Source organism: Sturnira hondurensis, unplaced genomic scaffold (assembly GCF_014824575.4).
Source record: "Sturnira hondurensis isolate 20B ecotype Veracruz unplaced genomic scaffold, ASM1482457v3 Scaffold0008196, whole genome shotgun sequence".
Taxonomy (NCBI): Eukaryota; Metazoa; Chordata; class Mammalia; order Chiroptera; family Phyllostomidae; genus Sturnira; species Sturnira hondurensis.
The window spans coordinates 25192868-25216777 of NW_028080827.1; the positions used below are offsets into that span (position 1 = coordinate 25192868).

Consider the following 23910-nt stretch of genomic DNA (forward strand, 5'->3'; position numbering starts at 1 on the left):
TTTTGTAGTTGAGCCTTGGTTGCTATTGGCAGATCAGTGAGAGGGATTTACCCAAGCCAGTCAGCTGCAAGGACTGGCTGTGACCACTGACCACCAACCTGTGCCATTCGTGGAGAATCACCTGTGCTGGGCAGGGTGGTGGTACTCTGATGTGGTCTGTAGCTGTCCACTGGGTGCATTGGCCCTGGCGTTTCCAGGGTAGTGTAGGCCAAGGTCACACCCTACCTGTGTTTTGCCCAGAGCACCCTGCCTGAGCTGCAAAGCAATCTGAGATGGCTGCTACTTGTGCTGGGCTTGGAGATTCCCAGGTGAAGCCAAACCGTGACTCTAATCTGGCTGCTGCTAGGGCTCACTGAAGCCAGCTGTTGCTCGTTTGATCGGATTTAGGAGCCAAGACCAGCCATTCTTATGCAAAAGCAGCTCAGGTGGGCTTGTAAATTGGGTGGGGCAGAGCCTCTGTGGGGCTTAAAGGTGGGTCACCAAGGTGGGTCACACAGTGTTAGCCAGGTTGATGGAGTCCCAGATATGGTACCACGCTACTGGTTCTGTGAGGGCAGGGCTCAACAGAGGGACAATGGTCTCTGTTTGCCCTGATGCCAGACACTTCAGTCTTTCCCTGTATTCCACTGGTGCCCTTCAAGCTGCCACCCTGTGCTGGAGCTCAGAGGGAGTGAGTCTGAGTAGGTGAGTCTGTGTGTGGGTCCCTCAGGAGGAACTGCTTAGGCTCCAGTTGTTCCTTCCACTGACTCAATCCCCACTGGTTTCCACAGCCAGAAGTTGTGGGGACTTACCTTCCTGACACTGGAACCCCGGGCTGGGGAGCCTGGTGTGGGGCTTGGACTCCTTGCTCCTGAAATATCCCTCCCAGATTTTTATCCACATGGGTTTGGGGCTAGCTCATTCTGTGTCTGCACCCCTCCTATCGGTCTGAATGGATGTGGTTCCCTCAATTCCATAGTTGTCAGACTTCCATTCAGCTTGATTTCTGATGTTCCAGAGTGATGGTTGTTCTATATTTTAATTTTAATTTTGATGTGGCTGTGTAAAGAGGCGAGCTGTGTCTGCCTATGTCGCCATCTTGACCGGAAGTTCACTGTTGATTCTTGGATGTGCCCTGACCAGAGATCAGACCTCCAAACTTGGAGTATCAGGACAGTTCTGTAAACAACTGGGCGACCCTGCCAGGGCCATCATTATATAACCCTTTTCCCTCTCAAACAGTCGTAGTTAATAATAACATTTATTGAGCACATTATGTGCTTGGCACTGTTTTAAGAAATGTAAATGTATTAACTCATTTACTCCTCATAACAACAATGAGGTATGTTACCAATGAAACTGAGGCACCACGTGGGAGTAACTTGTAAAAGGTCAAAGGGCTAGTAAGTGATGGGGCTGGGTTCTAAGATGCAGGATCTGGCTTCCTTAACCACGCAAATAGAGTCATAACATAGACATTATTCTACATCTTTAAAAAAACTTAATTTCTAGGTCAATATATATAAATTTGACTCATGCTTTTTATTGCCAACAACGTGTTATAAACAGCAGCATACAGAAAGCTGGAAGAATTGAATAGTGAATATCTACTCACCATCTAGATTCTACATTAACATTTCGCTGTACTTCATCACTTATTACTTTATCTATATACCCACCTATCAGTCCATCATATGTGGATGCATTTTTCCAAGCGCAGCTAATTTTTAAAGATAGGTGAATAAGATTTATAGTATGGAGGTTTCATAATTTATTCATGCAGTCCTCCACAGATAAGTATTCTAGTGTTTTGTTATTACAAACAATGCTGTAATGTAATTAACATTCTTGTATTTATATTCACACTTTAGTAAACTTTATACTAACGATGCTTTTAGTTCAGTAGGATAGATTCCTAAAAATGGAATTACCAGCTTACAGGTTGTGCCTCATTTAGTGGTTTGTTGGATCTCTTTCCACTAGTTTACAGCCACCATCAAAATCTGGGAAGGCCTGCATTTCTTCTCCCATTTTGACTTACTCCTGGAAGGAAATATGGACTGGAAATGACAAACATGGAGTTCTCAAGTTGCTTTATTGGTACAAACATCTATACCTCCTGGCCTCCTGGGTGCTCTCTGTGTTTAAAATTTTGCTCATCTCTGATGAAACTATGAATGCAATGAGTACCAACTCAAAAGTATCCACCAGATGAGTAGTAGTATCTTTCTGAATTTTCTGGCTGAAGTTTTGCCTTCTCTGGTCTTTCTCAACATGGCGTGTGGCCTCCCCCTAGACCCACTGATTACTGTACCTTGCAGTGAAGTGTGTGTGTGTGTGCGTGTGACACATGCATACGTCACACTCTCAACTGGAGGTTGAAGAGACAACGCCTCCTCTTCTACCTTTGCACGCCTTCTTTGCTTAGCACAATGATTTAAACTCAATAAATACTTCTTGTTGAATGAACCAGTGAATGAAATGTGTGTGAGAGAGAAAGCCAGAGCAGCAGATAGTGGCCATGTGACAAACTGTTTGTAATTCAGGCCAAAGAGCCTGGAATGTATTTAATGCCAAGTCAGAAACTACAGAAAAGTCAGGGTGGGGAGTGATTAGACTAGAGCTGAAGTGGGGAGATACAGTGGGGAGGCTAGGACCAGACCCAGGTAGGGAGCAAATGAGACTCATAAGCAATTCCAGAGAGGCCAAGACCTAACTTTTACAGTGTAGTTTCTTTAGGATTCTTTCTAAAGTTAATTTTAGTTAGTGGTCCTGAGCTCATGCAGTGTTTTATTGCGTTTTAACGTTTTTGCTTTGGGCAGAAAAAAATAGAAAATATAAAGAAGTATAGGCATTTTAAAATGACTAGTTAGGACTGTAGCGAACATAGACATATTAATAATCTCCTTTATCATATATTTTCACTTTCCAAGTGAGGTGGGTATTTAGCACTTGTTAACTGCTTTATAATTATCCATAAAAATGAGCTACATATTCACATAGGGAAATCCATGTTCAATACAAAAACATATATTTAGCCAATAGTATTACTTTCCTTTCTTCAGAGTCCTGACTTCACTTTTTGTGAGAAACAGAGAAGCAGCCTCACTGCGTTTCTCATCATCTCATCTCCACCCCCTTTCTCATCAGGGAGAAGGCCAAGCGGGAAGGGACATTATCAGCACTACGAACCCACGAAACAAGGGGGACTGGTGAGACTCAAATGTCAGGCTCAAATTTATGTTTCTCAGAAATGTTTCAAAAAATGAGCTAAATCAAGATTTTTTCCTGTCAAAGGCAGTAGCTGTAAGAACAACATTTTTCCAGTAGGTGGCAGTATTTTCTTTCTTCATCATAAGTAGAATTCTTCAGATTTGCCTGGTTTGTTGTATTTATGTTTTCTAGTTTTATTATTTGTTTAGTAAACTGCAGGTGACAACAAACAAGTTAATAAAACGTATGCTTCTTTCCTTTTATTTAAAAAATCACTCTTGGGGGTTTCCAGAAACCTCAGACGGGGAATTTACACTTTGTCTGCGGTAGATAGGAAGGTAACCACCCAGGTAAGACAGTGGTCTGACGCTCCGCCAGGTTTCCTTAGAAACTACTACCAAGGGCTCGCTAATTCAGAGTAATGTCATGGAGAAAACATGTCAAGCTTTTCTGCCTCTATAAGGATAAAACGAAACAAAAATAAAACATTGACTTTAGACTTCTTGTTTTTAGGGCAAAATATTCATTAAATTGTGCAGACACCTTTCCTGGCTGGTTCATAAGGAACTTCTAAAATTTATTCACACACTCTGTTTTAACGGTAGCACCTAAACTTCCACCGCTCCCTAAGACATTTCAATACCTCAACAGATGGTTAGGTGCTGTCGCATCTCTGAATGAGCTAAAAGATGCAGAGATTAGATTCGAGGAAGGAAGAAAGAATCGAAATTCCAGGGACATGTGCGGGAGTTGAAAGACGGAAGTGCTAAGTAGTGGAAGGATATCAGATACTTTATCTCCTAGTACTGTATTCGAAAGAACGGGGAGAGCTGGAATGGAAATACACGATTCACCGATTTCTCAGTACTTTTTAATGAACTTGCTGGAGAAAATGTTCAAGGGTTTAGTGCTTTCACTGGAAATAGGAGATAGTCGGAATTTGGTCATCAACTCCATCTGTGACCTTTCAACTAATATTAGAAGGTATATCGATTTTTAGGTTTTGGCATATTTTTAAACAATTCTGTACTTTCGAGACTAGCCATCTCGTGTTGCTGGGCCCCAGCGCCATGCTTGCCTGTCCTCTTCTGCACCACCAGGACCTCTGGAGTCCCGGCCTGGCCTCGCGCACTCTCCAGAGCCAGGTACAGGCGACTCAGACACGCAGACAGGTGGCGGCGCCCGCCTCCCTGCCAACCTGGGCGACGCCGTCTCCCCTTCAGGCCCGCAGCCGCAGCCTGCGCTTCTGGCGCAAAGCTCCCAGGCTAGTCGCAGACGTAGGCGGCTTTCCAGCAGAGAGAGGCTGGAGAGGGGTGCGGGGCCCTGGGTAGGAGCAAAGGGCATCCGAGGCCCGAACTGGGCGGGGGTGGGGGTGGGGGGGTGTGATCGGACCAGGCTTTCCTCGCGCTCCTCCGATTCGGCACCACGGAGCCTGGTGCCCAGGCACGTCCAGCTGTGCGTACTGCCTGTAGGCTTCCTCCTCCCTTCGCGTCTGTGACCTCCCAAACCCATCCACGCTCCCCGCGGCGGTGGCCTCAGGTCTCCGACGTCTGCGGGACGAGGCGCTCTGCCACCCTGCGACACAAGTCAGGCCGAGGGGTCACTCGAGTGGCAAACCACATTCCCAAGGACGAGCAGCCGGTGGCAGCACCGTCCCTGCTCAACAGCCCTCCGGCCCCCGCCCCCTGGCCCCGCTCGGTGGCTCCAGCGCCCCAGCCGCCAGCCCCACCACAATCCACAGGCAGCAGCAGCCAGGAATTCACCCAGACCCCTCCCCTTCCCCAAACTTCTTCCCTCCACCCCGCTCCTCCAACCCGACCCCTTTGCGCATCTGGCTCCGCCCACTCCGCTCCCCTCCCCTTTTCTGGCCCCCACATAGGAATCCGCTCCCCCCACCCCCTGCTGCAGGCCGGTCCCGGGATCCTCCCCCCACTCCCTCGCTCGCCGCCGCCCGGGTTCCTCTCCCCCCGCTCGGGCGCTCCCTGCCAAGCCCATGATGTAATGGTGTATGTTAATCAGTAGCATGTGGGGAGCTCCGGCTTGAGCGGCTCAGTCCTCCGCCAGCCGACACTGGAGGCAGCGGTGGTGGTGGCGGCGGCTCGGACTCACAGCGCCGCACTCTCTCTGCGCCGCCCGCCCCGACGGCATGGCCCGAAGCCCGCGTTGCGGGCACCCCCAGCCTCGCTGACAGCCGCCGCAGGCCCGGACCCGCGAGGGCCCCGAACCGCCGCTATGAGCCCCGCGGAGGTGAGCGCCCCTTTCCTTCCGCCCCCGGCAGGACACCCTCCGGCCACTGGGTGCCTGTCTGCCCGACTTCCCTCTCCGCTCGAGAAGTTCGGGGAGTCGGGAAGCGGGATGCTGGGAGAGAGCCGCCCCATCGAGGGTAGAGTCGCTGAGCTCCCTTCTTTGCTGGCCGCGGCCACCCAAACGGGGAAGGACTCGGGGAGCCTCTGAAGCCGAACTTTCTTTGAGGTCCTTGGGGGGGCGTGTGCCAGCGGTGTGGAGCCGCAGTCCCGGCGGAGCCGCCTTGCCTGCTGCGGGAAGTAGTGCTGCGGCCCGGCTGTCTCCGCGAGCCGCGCGCTCGAGGTTGTGCCTCCTGCCTTCGGCCTGGGACGCACGGACTAGGCGCTGGGCCGGACAGACCCGGCCCGTGGGAGGCGGCAGTGGGAGCAGGATGCCTAAAGCACACACGCGCATACACACTTACACATATACGCACAGGCACGCGCACATCTGATCGCTCAGGGCGAAGCAGGCCCTAGAGACCTCCCGGGTGGGCTGGAGCGGCGAGGCGCGGGGGAGCCGGGCTCCGGCTGCGCCTCCACCCGCTGGGCGAGGAGCTTTGGGTGGGGAGAGTTTATTTTTGTCTCGAGCTGCTGCCTCGGCTGCTCACGGCCTAAATCCAGAGGGGCGCCTGGTGGTGGAGATGTTGGCTGTTGCTGTAGATGGAGCTGCAGCCTTTCGGCTGCTTCTCTGGCAGGAGGAGGAGGAGGAGGAAGGAACTCGGGCTGCTGCTGCTGCCTCCGCCTCTGCTTTGCGTTAGCCCCCACCCACACCCCCGCGCCCCTCGCAGCCGCATTGCAAGTTTTCTGCGTGAGGAAAATCTGTTGCTGGCGCTGGCGTTCTCAGACACAGCACCCGAGGCCACTCCGGGTGGGGGGTGTGGGGAGCACCAGCCGTGCCCAGAGGCAGCAACAGGAAGCCGTGGGGTCTCCTCCCGCACTCGGGAAGGAGGCGTCTGGTCTTTCCTAGAACGGGAAAAGCTCGTCTCCGCATTCGGGTGTGGAGGGGGCGACCGGAATTTGGGGGACCAAGACCCCATCAGGCTCCCCCTGCCCCCTCTGATGCACTTGTGGGGCGCGCTCCCTCCCCGGCTGAGGTCTCACTGCAGCCCTTTCTCTCCTTTCAGTGGTGACCACCGCTCGGGAATGCGGGTGTGAAGGGTCCGAGCTGCTGCCCAGCGGGAAAGAGACCCCGGGACGCCGACAATTACCATCTCGAAGCTGTGAGAAGGAGGGGGGAAAGCGAGCATTCTTCATTCAGTTTGTGTGCCTTGTGCGGATTTTTTTTTAAATCGTTATTTTTTTTAAAAAAGAAACATTTCCGTGCTACTGTCTGTCATCATCTCTGGGGAAATCAGCCAGAACCACCGGAACGTAACTGAAACCAGACGAGAGGCAGGAGCCGAGGCGGTACCTGCAGCGTCCAGGCGCCCGAGCCACCTTGGAACCGGAACGCGTCTCCGGTGGCCGCGGGGCTGCGGCTCCGCCAAACTTTGGGGCAGGCGGGCCAGGCTGCGGCTCCAGGGGGGCTGTGTAGACCGAAGGCAGCCCCCTAACCATGATGTTTCGCGACCAGGTCGGGGTGCTGGCTGGCTGGTTTAAGGGCTGGAACGAATGCGAGCAGACTGTTGCGCTGCTGTCGCTGCTCAAGCGCGTGAGCCAGACCCAGGCCCGCTTCCTCCAGCTCTGCCTGGAGCACTCGCTGGCCGACTGCGCGGAGCTGCATGTCCTCGAAGGCGAGGCCAACAGCCCCGGTGAGTGTACGGCCGCCGCTGTTGCGCCGGTCTGTTCCCCCCACCCTCCCATTCGCGGCCTCGGGCCCAGGCTCCGCCCCCAGCCGCGGTTCCGAGGGAACACGGGCGCGCCGTCCCCGGGGCCCTTGGCCTCTCAACCCCTTCGGCGTCCCGCCCCTGCCGCCCACTTACCTCCGCTGGCCGCTTTGGGTTTTTGTTTTTTTTTTTTGCCCACTGTCAACTCCATTCTGTGTGGTAGCTACGGTAGCATGAATGATTGATTTTTCTCTCATGCAGTTTCCTGGGAAATAAGTAAGTCAGGTCACGTAGAGTCTGGATTTTCTGGGGTTTTTTTCTTCTTCGTTCGGGCAACGATCGTGGCTCTCCGGGTTTCGGCAACACATGAGGAAACCTGGGACTGCTCTTCGGAAGCCGGGCTTTGATTAGGCTGTGTGAGCAATACATGAAAATCCAATTTTATCCTTAATCTCTCCCCACGGGTATTACAGTTAGAGCTCCGTATTCTGAGTAATATGTAGGTGACGCTACAGAGTATTAAAATACTTGCAGTGCGTATACTATTTGGATGTGCTCATCTGTCGTGACGGTGTTGGCATTGGTGTGGATCTTGTGGAAAGGGTCTCACTCACTGGAGGCATGTCCTTGCCGCCTTTTGTTAGGAAACTTTACTGAAGATAACAGGATCAGCTCCTATTACCCTGCTAGGATTTACCGACTCCTCAACTAGGGTAGAAAGTGCATGCGTGCAAAGGGAGGGCCCAGCAGTTTGCTGTTTGCTAGCATGGGCAGTGACTGGAACTACATCCCTAGATGCAGAGGAGTGGAGCGAGGATGGGGGTTGAGGGAAGGTCTGTTCGTGGTAGTTTTGGATAGGGGAAATTCTTTCGTTCCTGCGGCAGCAGGAGGGTGAACAGATCCCCCAGTGTTTACGCAGAGCAAAGAATGCAGGGTCCTCTTCCAGCTGTTCCGCGTTAGAGCCGTTAGCCTGCAAGACTCAGCAGAGGCCTGGGCTGCCATTTGATGACAAGGGCCAGTCCAGGGCACTGGGGCCTGGGAGACAGAGCAAGTGTGTTGTCAGGGCAGCAGGCAAGGAGCTCGCCTCCTCCTTACTCCTCCTCCCTGATGTGGTGCTCATGATGCTGGAAACACTAGGATGGGATGTTTCCATATATAGAATCAAAGGCTGGAAGTGACCGACCGCTTGAAATCCTCACAGTCCTTTTCCTGAGCAGACGGGATTGCACTCACAAGAGCTCATGCTGCCAAGTATTGGGGGAGGGGGGCACACTGAGGGAGATCCCACAGCCCCCCTGGGATCAGCTGGAACGTGACAGGTCACCCTGTGCCTCACTAGGGTCGTGGTAGCAGGGTCCCTTCAGCCCCATATTTATAAATAGCTAAAAGGCCAGCCTCCTTTAAAAGGGTGTGAAAGCATGACTGGGATAACTGATGTCCACTCTCTTTATTTCTGTCCTTAATGTGACAGGGTGGCCTGGCTCACCTGCTTGATTTTGCTTTCTCAGGTTTGACAAACAAGGTTACATAAACTTTTGCACTTTGTGGAATGCACAGGACTGGAGTACCGTCATTTATGTTGAATGCTTGACTGCAGTGCTTGTGGGGACAGTTTAAAGTGATGATAATTAATCTTTCGGTTACTCAATTATTAGAGTAACATTTTTTCCCTGCTGAGTAAAGAAGACTTTTTCCAATGGAGCAGCAGTTTAGTAAGTGAAGCATTACCGTACGGTATTAAAAGAAGTTGCTTACTTTAAAAAACTTGTAATTTAATAATCCAAGAAAAGGTTGAACTTCTGTGAGTCGTTTTGTCATTTCATAATCCACCCCCCAATTTTTTCCCATACTTATTTGCATAAGACACCGGCCTGTTCATGCTGCCGAATGCTGTAGACATACGCCATCTAGACCCATTATGTAATATGAGGACCATTTTCTAGTTTGTGGATTAACCTTTCAATCTGGACAGTTTGTTTCCTTGGAATCCTTTGCATTTGCTTTGTTGTGTGGCCAGGACGGAAGTTCCTTAGTGGTGGGATGGTTTGCTCTACCTCTGAAGCACGAGGGCCACAAAGGGCATCCAGGTGTGTCGTACATACCTGAGTCTGAAGAATGGCTCACTTACAGGCAAGGGAACACAACTGAGGACGAGGAAAGGGGCAGCAATGCCCACCGAGCAACCAGAGTAGATGGCCTGATCTCTGGGAGAATACTTCATCTCCTCTCTGGGGACGTAATTACTCTTATTTTAGACAACAATCTTTACCTTTTAAAAAAATTGAACAATCCTCCATTGCATATTATGGTTATTAACACATTTAGAATGGGGCGATTGGCTGCTGTAACCAGGAGTGAAAAATGATCCCTGACAGCCTGACAGCCAGGGAAGAGACAGAAAAATTCAGGGCAATAATTCAGGTAGGAATCCTCCATCGACCCTGCAGGCATTGCCCTGAAGTAACATAAATCAGTAATTGATGTTTACCATGAACGAGAGTGAATGACCCAAGGGATACATTTTTAAGTGCACTCTTTGAGAAGAGAGGGAAATAGACCATAAACTTTGGAGATATTGACACTCAAGATAATTGACCTTACCTCCCAAGCTGTTTCAGTCTGTAAAGCTCTTACCCATTCAGAAAACTGGGCTGCATGTGATGACTCCTTCGCTGGCTGGTGGAGGTTTCCTGTACCAAAATCTTCACGTATCAGTTATTTTATTTTGTAACCATCAATTTAGGGAGCATGCATGTTTCTTCTGATATTGAGAGCTTTTAAAACTTGGTAAATGGGCACCAAATTCATATCTAGGGTTTCATCTCTATATAATAAAAAAATAGTAATAGTGTGAACTTGGCCCTGTTTTCTTCAGAACTGACTTTAAATAGAGAGAATCTCTCACATTAGACCTTGTTTATTTGAAATCTGTGGGATGCATTTAGATATTAACTTTTCATTCTTTTCAGTTTAGCATTTATTGAGAATCCAGTGCCTCACTGGCCTGTCCTTTGCCTCAGGGTCATGGTTATCTGAGACCAAAAATGGTTGATCCCATTTCTGTGGAGTTATGTGTGTGTGTCTCCAGATTTGCTGGGTAGGCACAGGTCATGATCAGCTCTTTAAGTGGAGGTGTGTTTTCAGAAGCTTTATAGCCTTAGAAAAGTACCTTTCAGCCACCAAGCCAGGTTAACACTGAGACTTCTAGACAGTCTCAGTTTGAAGATAATTGTTTCTAGAGCCAAGAGTTCATTCAATACCTAAAACTGGCAAAAATGTAACCCACTGACTAGACCTCCAGTTCCCCAAAGAAAAATACGTTGTGCAGCATTGGTTACTTGGACTTGAACTATATTTTTCCAATGGAAATGGTGTAATAGATGGAGATTTGCAAGTGAATCCACCGTGACTTATTAACTCACAGAACAATGCATATTTTTTGAGGAATTGCATATGTTTGTAGTAAATAAATGTCAAAAAGTTACATGCTTTACTGACAATTAAATACAGGAAAAAGCATTAACTGAAATGGTGGTGCTGGAAACAAAACTAATTGTGAAAATTACAAAGGACTTGCGAGTGTATTTGCTCCCGTTACAGGGTGAAGATGTTGGCTCTATGACTTTTATGGTTTTTAGTTTCCGTATTGTAGGTATGCCCTACCCTGAGTTGCTTTTTAAAGTCACAAAGGGCATAAAAAGGAAAGCTAAAGAATAGTGATTTTCCTGATGAGACTGGATAAGCTCTTGTTTGTAGTTCTTTCTCTCACTTATTCATCTACACACATTTTCCGAGTACCTACGATTTCCCTGGCCCTGTGTTACAAAGTGGGAATACAAGGGTAACTTGCTATATAGTTTGGTGTCTGGTACACAGATACTGTGTTAAGTAAATGACCAATACATTGTCATGGGTTCTCAGGGACAGATATGGGTAGGGGGCAGGGGTTCCAGATGCATTGTGAACGTAGAAGCTAATTGCCTGGGGGAGTCAGGGAGGATTCGATGAAGAAGAGGTATGTTTGAGTTGAGCTTTGGAGGGTGAATAGGAGTTGGTCCAGTATGTAGAAAGGATTGTAGAGAGCAGGCAAGAAGGTGTATTCTAAGCAGAAAAAGATCATATCTATAAAAATACCGCCTTCTGAAAGGGCCCAGTGGTGTGCAGAAAACAGTGCGTTCAGAGTGGCTAGAAGAGTGTAGAATGTTGAGGTCTAAAAAGGCCAAAGTTAAAAAAGAAGCTATGTGTGTACAGGACTTTGTCAGCTCAAGTATTTGGACTTGACCCTGCAGATATGACAGAAAACCCAAGAAGGCTTTTTGGAAAGGAGTTAAAAGATGAAAGGTGTGTGTGTGTGTGTGTGTGTGTGTACATTTTTGGAAAAGAGCTTTTCGGTACATGTGTGATCTCTGAGAGGCAGAGATGGGAGAAGGCAGGCAGTTTGGCTCAGACAGTTTCCGTGGTGGCCACCGGGTGGCGTCATCAGCCCAGGGTAGCTTTGTTGCTGCCAGCATTGATGCACGGCGGGAAAAGAAAGGATTGAGGTGGAGAGGAAAAGAAGGTATTGCCCAGGTGGCCACTTCTTTATATCCACAGGAGAGCATGTTTCCTAGAAGATTCTTAGAGTATGTATTTTGAATCAGTCAGTCAGATTCTGAGCCTGTTTTCTCATCTGTAAAAAGGAGCTAATCAAACCTTGTCATTGTCCAAAAGTTCCTTATTAATAATCAACTGACGACCTATTCTATTCCCCAGGTTTACAAGACCTCTAATTAATATAGAATTTATGTAAAAACGTATGTAAAATGCTATGTAGGGAATCTTTTTGTTTAAAAGGTTATCAAGGAGAGATTGGAGAGGACTTGGAACCCCGAAAAGACATGAGACTACTTCGCTCCACCTTCTACATTTTAGCTCTGTTTTTCCCTGTCATGTTGGTTCCTAAAAATGCAGCACTGACCCACTTTTCCCACATTTCCTGTCGACACTTTTTCCCTTCAGTTGGTGAGAGCAGAAAGCAGATGCTGAATGAAATATATTGGGCTTTGGTATCTGAAACACTTTTTACTTAGGGTGCAGTGATTTTGTTTGGGTGGTCACCCACATCTGTGCTCTTTGTTGTAAATAACGGGATGTGATTGTTTAGCTTCGGTGCTCAAGGGCTTCAGCAACTGAGTGTGTGTTATAAACAGGTCCCATGAAACACAAGTGAACGCAGACAGACACATGTAGTAGTCAGATCAGTTGGTTCATGTTTAAACAGACAAACAAGGGTGGGGTGAGAGTCGGAAGGGCTGAGAAATAACGGCAAACTCCCCAGAATATCCCCAAAAAGCGTAACGCTAGAAAGAATTGATGATGCTGGAGAAGAGAGAATATTGCTCTCCTTGACCTGGAGAAATGGAGAAGTTTTCATCTATAGGCCTTTGCCTCATATAGCTCATTTTCTAGGAAAGGTGTGGTGCTCATAAAAAATAAAAAATAAAAAATGACTACTTGAAGTTTTTAGCCTGTTCCTTTCTTTCCATCCCTTGTAATCATTCCACGGCCTTCCTGAGCTCATCCAATTCGCATAGATTAAGATGCAGAATTAGACATCTCCTCTGAACCTTTTTTTTTCTTTCTTGGCTTCGGAGGAAGCTGCCCTGAGGCAGGAATCTCCCAAAGAAAGCAGCCCCCTCGGAACAGCAGTCCAGCTTTCTCTCTCCTTTAGCTGGTCCGGACGTGGGCCTTGCTGTGAAGGCTGCGCCCCGAGAGCCAGCTTGGGGTTCCCAAGAGCCAGCCTGCTTTTCTGCAGGAGCAGGGCACTCCCTGGGACGCACAAGCTAGTTCTTGGAGGTGGTTCTCTCTCTACGTAGGAACCTTGTACTGTATTATTTTATTTATTTTATTTTTATTTTTCACCCTCCGAGACTGAGTCTGGGTTTCAGGAAGGCAGAGCTGGCTTCTGCTGCAGCATTTTCCCGGGCTTTTGGACATGCCTCTGCTGGAATTTCCAGGCCTTCTAATGATGAGTGTCCCATGGAAATTCAGGTTCCAGGAACGATTATTTTTTTTCCCTGATGCTATGGACTGTGACATTGAGCTGGAGAGAGCAGGCATGTTCATCCCAGACACTGGATGGGAGAGAGCTCTTTCTGCTTCCCCAGCACACTCCCATAAAGCCCAATCATTGGAGTTTCTGAAGCAGCTTATCCTCACGTTTTCTGGTGGAATGCAGGTGCTTGTGTGTGCAGCCTAGATACACATAGAATGTTGACTTTCCTCGTACTCACTTATCTATGTGAGTATATGCACCAAATAGCGATTTAAATGTGTGACTGAAATGGTGATGCTGAACCACTTTTGAATTTCTGGAGAGTCATAAAAGAATAGGGGTATCATCTGAAGCCTCCCCAAATAACACTGTGTCCATTTGGAAAAAAATGGAGGGTGCAAGTAGGTTCTGTACCTAGTAGGGATCTGGGAAGTCAACACCAATCCTGTGTAAGATCTCAGAAGATTGTTTAAAACTCGACTTGTTAGTATTGGGATGAGGAAATAGGAAGTGGCCTGGTTTTCCAAAGAATGGGAAGAATGGGAAGAATGGGCAATGGAGAACTAACTAACGTCATTTCTTTGTTGACGGGGCAATGGAATGGGAGATGGCATTGACGGGGACATTTCTGTGCTGCGGGCTGAGCGCAGGAATTCTGACAGGCAGCCCATGGCTGAGTCTCAGCACCGCCTTTGGCAAAGCACCTTCCTTCCTGATGAACAAAATGGAGACCTGGGGGGCTGGAGGAGAGTCTAGTCCCGTGGCCTTAGAGTGGTTTCAGGGACTGACAGGCCAGCTTTGGGGACTGTCATCCTCAAGGAAGGTCTTGGGTGCCGTGCCTCAGGGCTCACGTGTAGACGCGTGGCCTAGCCTGGGGTCTCCAAGAAAGCAGAGTTGGAGGCAAGGGCTGGCCTGCAGGTAGTTTATTTTGGGCACTGACCTCAGGGAACAGGAAAGGGGGTCTGTACCTCAGAAGGGGTCAAGGGGCAGATGAGGTGGGAACTTACCCACAGGCTTCTCAGGCACCTTGGTCAAAAGCGTCCCAGCGTGCCAAGTCCCCACTCTTCCAGCCTTGCCACCATGTCTTACGCTGTGGTGTCAAGAAGCCCCCAGGCAGAAAGCTAGAGAGAGTGGGACAACTGAGACAGAGTGCTGTCAGGTTACACCTCCCTGAGCTGGTGGCCACACCAGGGGCTGCAGTGGAAGCTGGGCTGAGAAGGTATAGCTGAGGGCCTCACAGCACAGACAGGACCCTGGTCCCAAACAGTACCTAAAGATGACAAGGTGGCTACGAAACCGCTCTGTGCGGCCCCCAGACCTCACTTAGAGGAGGCTCATTAGCAGCGCCCATGAACCGGGCTTCTGGCTTTTAGTGGACTGTGAGCTTAGCCTGAATAATGTCACAACATGGTTGTCCCCAAAGCCACTAAACCTTCAACAATACATTAGATATATGGTACAATATATAATAATACTGTGTTCAGAATGGGTTTTCCTTTCTGAATAACAATACAATACGAGCTCCGGCCAGTCTGTCATTTCATTCTGGGTACTCACACTGAGGAAGACGGACCAGTCAGAAAGTGGCCAGAGGAAAGAGCATGGCAGTACACTTGAGAACCAGGGGGACATTTCAGCTGGAGAAAAAGATGAGTGGAGAACATGACAACTGTCGTTGGTTCTTTGAAAGCTTGGCTTGGAGTGGAGGGGTTCAATTCTGTATCTGTGTAGAAGGCATTGTGTAGAAGGTGCAGTTCATGTAGCTCGAAGTAAAGGAAAACTTGGATGATCAGGGCTCCCAGACAGGGGCTTAAGCTGCTTCGGAGGCAGTGGCTTGGGTTTCACCAGGGGTGGACAAGCGTTTAGCATTGTGCAAGGCACGGAACAATACTTCTGAATGGGTCTGGCTCCTATTCATGGAAAGCCTGCTTTGTGCCAGGCACCTTAGTGAATTCTTTGCGTGTAGTATCTCGTTTATTCATCCCAACCACCTTATGCGATTAGGTGGGGATGGTCGTTATCCTACTGGTTAGGGAGGAAACGAATGGCCTCGCTTCAGAACCACTCTGCCCTCTCCCCTGGAGGAACTCAGTGTGAGTTTCCTTAGAAAAGAAGCTGAGACCTCTTGGATGACCCCTAAAGGACCCCCTCACCTTAAGATTCTATGACTCCCTCAGAACAGGAATAAAGATAAGAAAACAAAATTTTCAGGAGCAGAGAAGAAAAAGAGAGACAGTATGAGTGAATGGTCTTCAAAGTCTCCCTCAAATGATTTCCAGTGTATTCCTCTGGTACTTCCTGGCCTGACTGGGCCACAGGTTTGTGGCTTTTGTTTGAGAGACACACTTTAGAGTGATTTTCTGTTCTTTTTGTGAAGTGGGCATTGAAGTGGTGCTGCGACTGTGATGAGTGGTACCACCATGTTTAAGAAAAGACGTAAAGAGCTAGATCGAATATTGCTGCTTTGGGGTCACCCAACAGCAATAAGCCCTGAGTGTCAGTCATTTATTAGCAAAGGTAACTCATAATTGCAGTCTACATCCTGTGAATCTTCTTGTTCTCTCCATCGAGCATGAGATAGATAGTCTTTGTGTGGTCATAGTTGCCCTCCCTCCCTTCCTCCCTTCCTTCCCTCCCTCCCTTCTCCCTCCTTTCCTTCCTTCCTCTTCAGCAGTGTCAGGTGAGGTGCTGATACCTGCACATACACACACCCGTTACCTCCAATTATCGAACAGGTGAATGACACAATGAAGCAGAACTAATGGCTGTGGAAATTAAATACAGCACATTGCAATAATTAAATAATGTGCTTGTTACTACCCAGACTCTTGAACGTAGTAAATGCTTAATAACTGGTTTCTAAATATATAAATTCCACAAAGTAGTTATTATCTCCACTTTGCAGATGAGCAGATGTAGGTTGAGAGTGGCTGAACCTGTGCCTCGCTCACCAAGGTGTTTCTGACCCGGGAGCCTGTGTTGAATCCTCACTACCAGTGAGCGCTGCAGACTGTGTCCAGTTCTTAGTAAATAAAATGTTGTCCTGTAAAAGAAAAGTGCCTGAGGATGTTTAAGGGTAGTTTAATATGTTTCACTCTAACATTTTATAAATTGATCTTGGAAGAGTTCTTTTCAGCTTGTCCTTTTTAATGTGCTTCTTATTTATCAGATTTTAATCCTATGGAGCTTGAGACGGCTTGGCTTCTTTTTCATGCTGGCAAATTTTTTTTAATTAAGTGAAGGCATCGATTCAGAATTTCCCTTCCAATGACGGAGACTCGGGGAATAGAGGCTTCTGCTGCCTCCGCATGAACAGGCAGGACTTGGGGAAGGAAACAGGCCCTGTGAACTGTGGAGAGGAAATAATGAGCAATGTGTTACCTAATAGCTCATGGCATCCTTGACATTGACACACTAGCAGTTGATGAGCTGGGTCAGGATCTCCTTAGGATCTGGAATTGGGCAGAGCACCAACTCCAGAGCTGTAAGTGAAAACAAGCTTTTCCATTGTTTGTAAATGGAAGGAAATTTCTGAAGATTGCTTTAGGAAGACCTGTTTCAGCAGGCGTAAGAGTGAATTCTTCTTATTTCATTTTCTAGCAGCATGAAATTAAGGAGTTGGGAGAGACCGTGCCGATCCCAGCCCCTCTGGAGAAGATTTGAGAGGACTAGAGGCCTCTAGGGTGCCTGCAGTAGGGGCAGGGCTGGTGACCTAGGCTCAGCGACCTTCCCATGGTTGCCTCGGCCAGCACGGCCGCCACGTTGAAGGACTCTGTGTGCTGGGCATGAGCAGTGCTCTCCTTTCCTGAATGTCCAAGACGGCGTTTATCAGGATGAGCTTCCTGAAGCGGTTTCCAGACCGCCCCCCCCTCCCCCCGCTCCTTTTTGTGCGTTTTGTCGCTCACAATATAGCACCGATTTGTTTTTATTGCAAGATGATTACCGCTCCTATTTTGAGACTGCAGTTGCATGTAGGAAGGTTTGACTTTATTTTGGCATGTTTTAATCACAGTTCCAGTAATGTCCTCTTGATTTATGCGGACTCTGACTCAGCCACTCTGGAGTTGCCCTAAATCCCAGAACTGGGAGTCATTCCTGACTGCCCCACCACCTGCGGGAAGGATTTCACTCCCTGGCTGGTGAACCGGTTTCTTCCCAGGTGCTCTCGTGTGTGACGTGGCCGACCAACTGCAACTCCTCCTGAGAGTGCCCTGACCCCACAGGGCTCGACGGTTGCAGTGCCAGGCATTGTCATCACGCCCCTTCCAGACTAGCCTGTGTCTTCCTCGCTTTTGTCCTCCAGAACATGACCTTGGGCCTGGCTCGGAGGTGGTGTCAGTATGTTTTGTTGAATGAATGGATGAATGAGTACAGAGAAACCGAACTCATAGTCTTAATCCACGAGGGGTTTCCATCTTCGTTGTGAGAAAACCCTAAGCGCTTAACTCCTTGATAACAGAATAGGACAAGACACTGAGCCTGGTGCAGTTACCAAGAGGTCCATGATAAAAGGCCAGATGTGAGCAACAGGTGCTCGTACCTTTGGTGCCTACAGAGGACCTGGGCTGGGGTCCCGGCCTCCTCCCTTAGAAGTGCGTCTCCTTGTAAAAACTATTTAAATGCTCACAGCCTCCGTTTCCTCATCTGTGAAGTGGAGTCAGCCCTGCAAAGGTCACAGAGCCATGGGCAGGATGAAGTGGAGTTATACACGCACCTACAGTACTTAGCAGCATCATGTTATACAAATGCAGGGTGACATGATTCTCGAATGGCCAACGGACGCAGTGGGATAAAAAAAATGAGGGATGTGGCTGTTTAAAAGGCCCAGGAAAAGATAACTGTGGGTTCTTATGCAGAGCTTTCGCCTATGAGCAAGAGCTGAAATAAGCGCGTGGTTCTCTCGGAGAAGGCCAGCCCCTCTGGGCCTGGCCCGAGGCCTGGACCGGATGAGTCAGTCGGGAGGTGCAGCTGTGCGGCCAGAGTCCCCACAGGCTGGCCTGGCTGTCGTTTGTCAGAGTTCACTTTGTGTCCGCTTTCATCCTTTTAATTGATTAGATCACTGAGTGCGCTTTCTTCGAGTATGAAGGACTCCGATGTCAGTGCTGAGGAATTTCTTTGGGGAGAGTTACGCAAAATGCTGCGCTGTGATCACGCACCCGCCTGCACGTGCTCTGCTTCGGGGGTTCGTGGAGCCCGTGGAAGTGGACTCCAGGGGTCCTGGACCTCAGGCGGCAGGCCTGGGGTCTTCACAAATCTGTGATCATTACGTTTTTTGAGTTTTATTATTAAAAAGGTAACTTCATAAAAGTTATTATCCACTTAAAACCATTTAGTGGGAAACCTTTGAGTATTTTTGCATACCTCAGCTAAAAAAGGGAAATAATTATGCTTTGGCTTTTTATTCTTTAATATTATTTCCACCTTACCTTTCTTTGAACAAATGTCTGTCGGAAAGGGAGAATGGTTTCTTGTCAGTGTTCTTGTTTGTTTGTTTTGAACAAAACTTCCCTATTCGCACATTTTCTTCGTGTGGCAGAGTGAACAGTGCTAGCAGAATTTCCACGTAACCCTAGGTTTGCAGACGACCCAAGCACAGTTTTACGGTACTGGAAGTGTGAGCCGTGTGGTCCGATTTGAGCCTCGGGTGTGATCCTATGGTAATTGGCTGGGGGGCTGCACAGAAATACTGAGTGTGTATCTGTTCCGTTCGCAGAGTTTCAGAGAGGTGTAATTAGGACAGAATCGCCGCTGTTGGTTTTCTTTAAGACTTTCCCCACTTCTCATTGAGAGAGGGAAAAACTCCCCGAGTTAAAACAGGAAATGCTTGGGTATTGTGTTGAATATCTCCAGGGTTAAATGGTGAGTGGAGTTCCCAGCGGACGCTCAGTCTGTGGGTGGAAGACAGAGAAGGAGGTGTCTCACCATCCACGGTGCTCCCGCACCCCCTCCGCAGGCCACCAGCTCGCACACTGGATTGCAATGATCGTGTTTGCTGAGGAACCGCCCCAGAGCAAAGGGAACTACAGAGGTGACAACTTAATGCAGCCTGGGGTTTCCGCTTGGCTCCTGGATTTGGAAAGAACGTGGCCGGTATTGGGACAATTGGTGAAATTTAAACGTGGACTATATCCATTCTAGGGGATAATATTATAACAATTTAAAATTTCCTTAATATTATAATATACCTTGGTCACATTAGAAATAATAATAATAATTATTATTATTATTATTATTATTATTTTAATCCTTACCTGGGGATATGTTCTTTTTAACTAACTTGAGAGAGAGAGAAGGAAGAGGAAGGGAGATAGAGGGAGAGAAGGGGGTGAGAGAGAGAGATGCCAGAAACATCCATGAATTGCCTCCCATATGTGCCCTCACTGGGGATTAAACCTTTAACCTAGGAATGGGCCAACTGGGAATCGAACCCACAATGTTTTAATGTATGGGACGATGCTCCAATCAATTGAGCCACCTGGTCAGGGCAGAAAATATCCTTATTATTAAGAGATGCGTAATCAAGGCTTTTGGGATGAAGGGATAGGATGTCTGCAATTTATTTTCAAATGGTTACATGTAAGGTGACAAAGATTAGGAACTGGTGAATCTTGGTGAAATGTATATACGAGAGTACATTTTTTAAAATAAAAAGTTCAAAATGTTTACCTTTTTACATTGATAACCTGCACTGGAACATTAGCTCCAAGAGGGAAGGGCCAGTGTTTGGTCCGCCTCATTGTAGGTAGTTGCCAGATAAAATACAGGATGTGCAGCTAACTTTGAACTGCAGAAACAGCATAAATAATGGGCATATTACTCTCACTTATACTAAAGGAACACTCTGTGGTATATCAGCAATCAGAGTTAACTGGGGGTTCTGTATTTTCTTACTCCTTATCTGAGGATACGTTTACTGATTTTAGAGAGAGAAAGGAAGGGAGAGAGAGAGAAACATCAGTGTGAGAGAGAAATACTGATTGGTTACCTCCCATGCATGCCCTGACCGGGGATTGAACCTGAAATGTAGGTACATGCCCTGACTGGGGACCAAACCCACAACTTTTTGGTGCATGGGACAACGCTGCAACCAACTGAGCCACCCGGCCGGGGCTAGAGGTTGTGTATTTTTATTTTCTGTGTCAGGCAACCTTGCGCTGAACCAGCAAGTGCCCCTAGTACCAGCAGAGTGAGTAACAAACACCCATAAGGTGTTCCTTTGTGCTGGGGGTGAATGACGTGGTTTTCCAGAATTCTGTTCCGTAGCTCCTAGTAGATAAAACCCATTGCGTCAGAGCTCGGAGCTGGGAATCTTCTTACCTGCTCTTGGATAGGATTTTCTCCATGTCCTTCTTCTCTTGATTGATCTTTTCTCTTTGAGCCGATTCCAGCTTTCTCCATTTCTCTGTAGTTGGTGGAGTCAGCTGGGTTGCATTTTATACTAAGTTACTGCATCCTGACACTCCTGACAATTTTAAGATCTTCTTCTGGCACACTTGAGTAAAATGGATACTGGAATCTATTTTGACAGCTGTTGAAAATCTACACTGTTGCGACAGCAGGTTAAAGAGGTTATTTGTAACACTGGTATTATTCAGTCAGCCTTTTGAAAAGATGTGCACACTGTTCTGTCAAAAGTATTTTATAGAATTTAAATGATTTGGGGGTTCACAGTGATCAAATAAAATGCTCTTAGGGATTATACAATTAGTGATATTTTCCATTCATTTTCCCCACTGGTGTAAATAGTGATAGTACATCACAATGGGCTCAGTGGCCAGTGCCTTGTAAAGTCCGGGTGTAGAGTCTGTACATATAGCGAGTCTGTGCCAGCTGTCCCATCGATGAGACCCTTCCCTTTAAAGTGACCTTTGAGCAGTTTCATAAAGAATGAATATTTATACTATTTGTTGTTGAGCTGCTGTGCAGGTAACAGGGGGCTTAGCTGGCCTGCTTTCACTGAAATCGATGCAAATAAAGCATTGCATTATTTTTGCCGTTGGAATTGTGGTGGCTTCATTTTTGGAATTGCGTCTCAGTGTTGAGGTTTGGGTTTAGGGTGGAGTCTACTGCACATACATGAGTTGAAGGGCTTATGGATAAGACAGAGCAGCTGAGGGAGGAGACATCAGGGTCATCTCTGTGTGGTGGGGGATTTTTATCAGAGGACCTGTTGTTCTGCTGGGCTGTAGGTTTGGGGGCAACTGTGCAGATTAACTCTTTAGACTTGAGTGTTTTCTTTTATCTCAGGTCTACGCCATTGAAGAGGATCCCAGCAAATTAGTGATCAGTACAGTGCTTAGCACATAGTAGGCACTCAGAGGGAAGTTTGTTAAGTGGAATGAACTTGGTAATGATGTTTGGATCATTATCTCACTTTTAATATGATTTAATTAGTTAAAAGAGAAGATCTTTTAGTTACTGCCCTTTACCCAATTGCTTGGCAACACAATTGTTAACATGTTGTCTGATTAAAATAAATGTTCCAGGCTAAGTTTACACTCGATAGTATTATAATATAAAGAATTAGGAGCATTAAGTGGATGAAATAGAATTTGACACAAAAGCTATTTCTGAGAAGTCTGCTTTGTTAAACATACTTTCTTCTGTGTCTGAAAAGATTTATCAGATTGTGCAAATCAGGTCCTAGCAAATTAGCTAAAACAGTTTTTTGAAAGAAAATATTTTTATAAGAAGAATTACATTTCTATTGTAGAAAAATGGAAAAACAGAGAAAATCACATAAATCATACCTATAATCCTGTTTCTCATTTAATTGAATGTATTTAGAGTCTTCTTTCCTAACATAAATACACAAATAATTTTTTTACCCAAATACACAAAATTAGGACCATATGTGTTTATATGCAGTTTTATGAAAAATACCTTTAAACTGTCTTTTTAAATTTAATGTCATTCATATTTCAATGCAGCACCATTACTTCTTCTACAAGAGCATTTTTAGTGACTGTATCACATTTATGGTATGGCTGTGCCACAATTTATTAAACCAAACATTTACACTTGGTCCTGTATGGTATTTCCAGGGGGTTACAATGCTGTGAGAAGCATCTTTTAAAGCCCAATTATTACTTTGGGATCTGTGCTTGTAAGTGCAATTTCTAGGTCACACATCCTTAAAATTTTGCAGGAAGTATGTTAACCACATTGTCCTGAAATTTTGGGCCAGTGAATGAGCCTATGCACATAAGCAGGTTACTTTTTGTACACGCTTCCTAATTGGATATTAGTAACAAACAAACGAAAGAAACCTTGTTCGATAGGTTCTTATTATTTTCAGGTGCATTTCTTTGATGATACTTTTCCCGATGTCTATCGTTCTGCTGTAGTCTTTATACTTTTCTTCTGTCTCCTTTTATGCTTTGATTTGATATCTGGAAGTTTTAAATTTTGATTCTCTTGGTAGGAAAAGGATTTTTGAAAGCAAGTGTTATTTCTGTCAAAAGCTTATTTCCTCCCTCTGTGGGAGAACATGTAGTGTTCCAGAGGATGGGAGAGGTGCTGCTCAGTTTTACTTAATCGTCTCAGAAGAGTTTTAAGTTATTAAAATTTATACAACTTAACATATTAAGAATAGTATGTCAAAGCGCAAATTAGTACTTTTATCCTCGAAAGTGTTCATTTTGGAGTTTGGTCTATTTTACACTGTGACACATTAGAGGTGGAACAAGAGTTAGAATGGATAAATGATTCATTATGTGTGAAATTTTTCGGAGCCGGAGTAATTTACATCCTCATCCGTGAGGAATGCCTGGAGGTGCGGTGGAAACAATGACTGCTATAGGTCTATTAAAGCTGATGGCTTTCTGACTCACAGACACCTACGGGGTCAAAAAGCCTCATGTTTTCACTCCAGTGTGTTGAAACTTTATAGCCATATGTGGTATGGATACTTTGGTTGGATTTTCCACGTTGATGTTTTTCTGGTCCATTCTGCATCAAATTTATGTTCCCAATGTAAGTTGCAAGACCTCACTTGAAGCAAAGTTGCTGAAGAAGCTGAGCAGCGTTAACATCAGCGGCAGCCAGTGCTGCTCAGTGTGAGGGGCACGTGTGTCCTTGCAGGAAGCAGTGGGATGGCTTGTGTCGTTCACTCAGTCACAATTTTTTTCTGGCGCCTGTTCGGAACTGTGTTTCTTGTAAGAAGGGACACACACCACATTAGAAGTTGAAGATCCAGCTTTATACAAGACATGGCCCTTTCCTTAATTTGAAAGCAAAGTCCATTGCTTTGATTTGTGTTAATTAGGATAGCTTAACTTCAGTGTTCAAATAAGGCAGAAGTTCCCTCTTGTTGTTCTGTGTGGCTCACTGCTTCCCATATTTCAAGTCTCGGCTCATACAGCTCCTTCTCAGAGATGCCTTCCCAACCACCATCTCTAAATGCCTTATCCTGATTTACTTCATTTTATTCACGGTGTTCGTCACTGTGTGTCGTATTATACCAGCGGCCGTCATTCGAACGCCCTCACTTGAATGTAAGGTCCATGAAAAATGGGTGATGCCAGTATTGTCAGTGGCTCCTTTCCCTCATGAAACAGAATGTGGAATTTAGCAGAAATGCAATAAATTTTGTGGAATAAGTTAATTCACTGAGCACTTGCCTGGCTGTGGT

The 23910-nt window shown here is 46.8% G+C and overlaps 1 protein-coding gene across 2 annotated transcripts in view; it reads left to right on the forward strand.

Moving 5' to 3' along the window:
- Positions 1 to 5146: 5146 nt before the first annotated feature.
- The window catches only part of SAMD4A (sterile alpha motif domain containing 4A), a 196877-nt gene continuing 178113 nt past the window's right edge, over positions 5147 to 23910 (forward strand). The window contains exons 1-2 of one of the 2 annotated variants that reach the window (XM_037054344.1): positions 5147 to 5439; positions 6602 to 7228. In XM_037054344.1, the coding sequence (XP_036910239.1) occupies positions 7033 to 7228 (196 nt within the window). In that variant the 5' untranslated portion in view covers positions 5147 to 5439; positions 6602 to 7032. The remainder of the gene's footprint in view (positions 5440 to 6601; positions 7229 to 23910) is intronic. The other variant, XM_037054345.1, reaches the window with a different exon arrangement.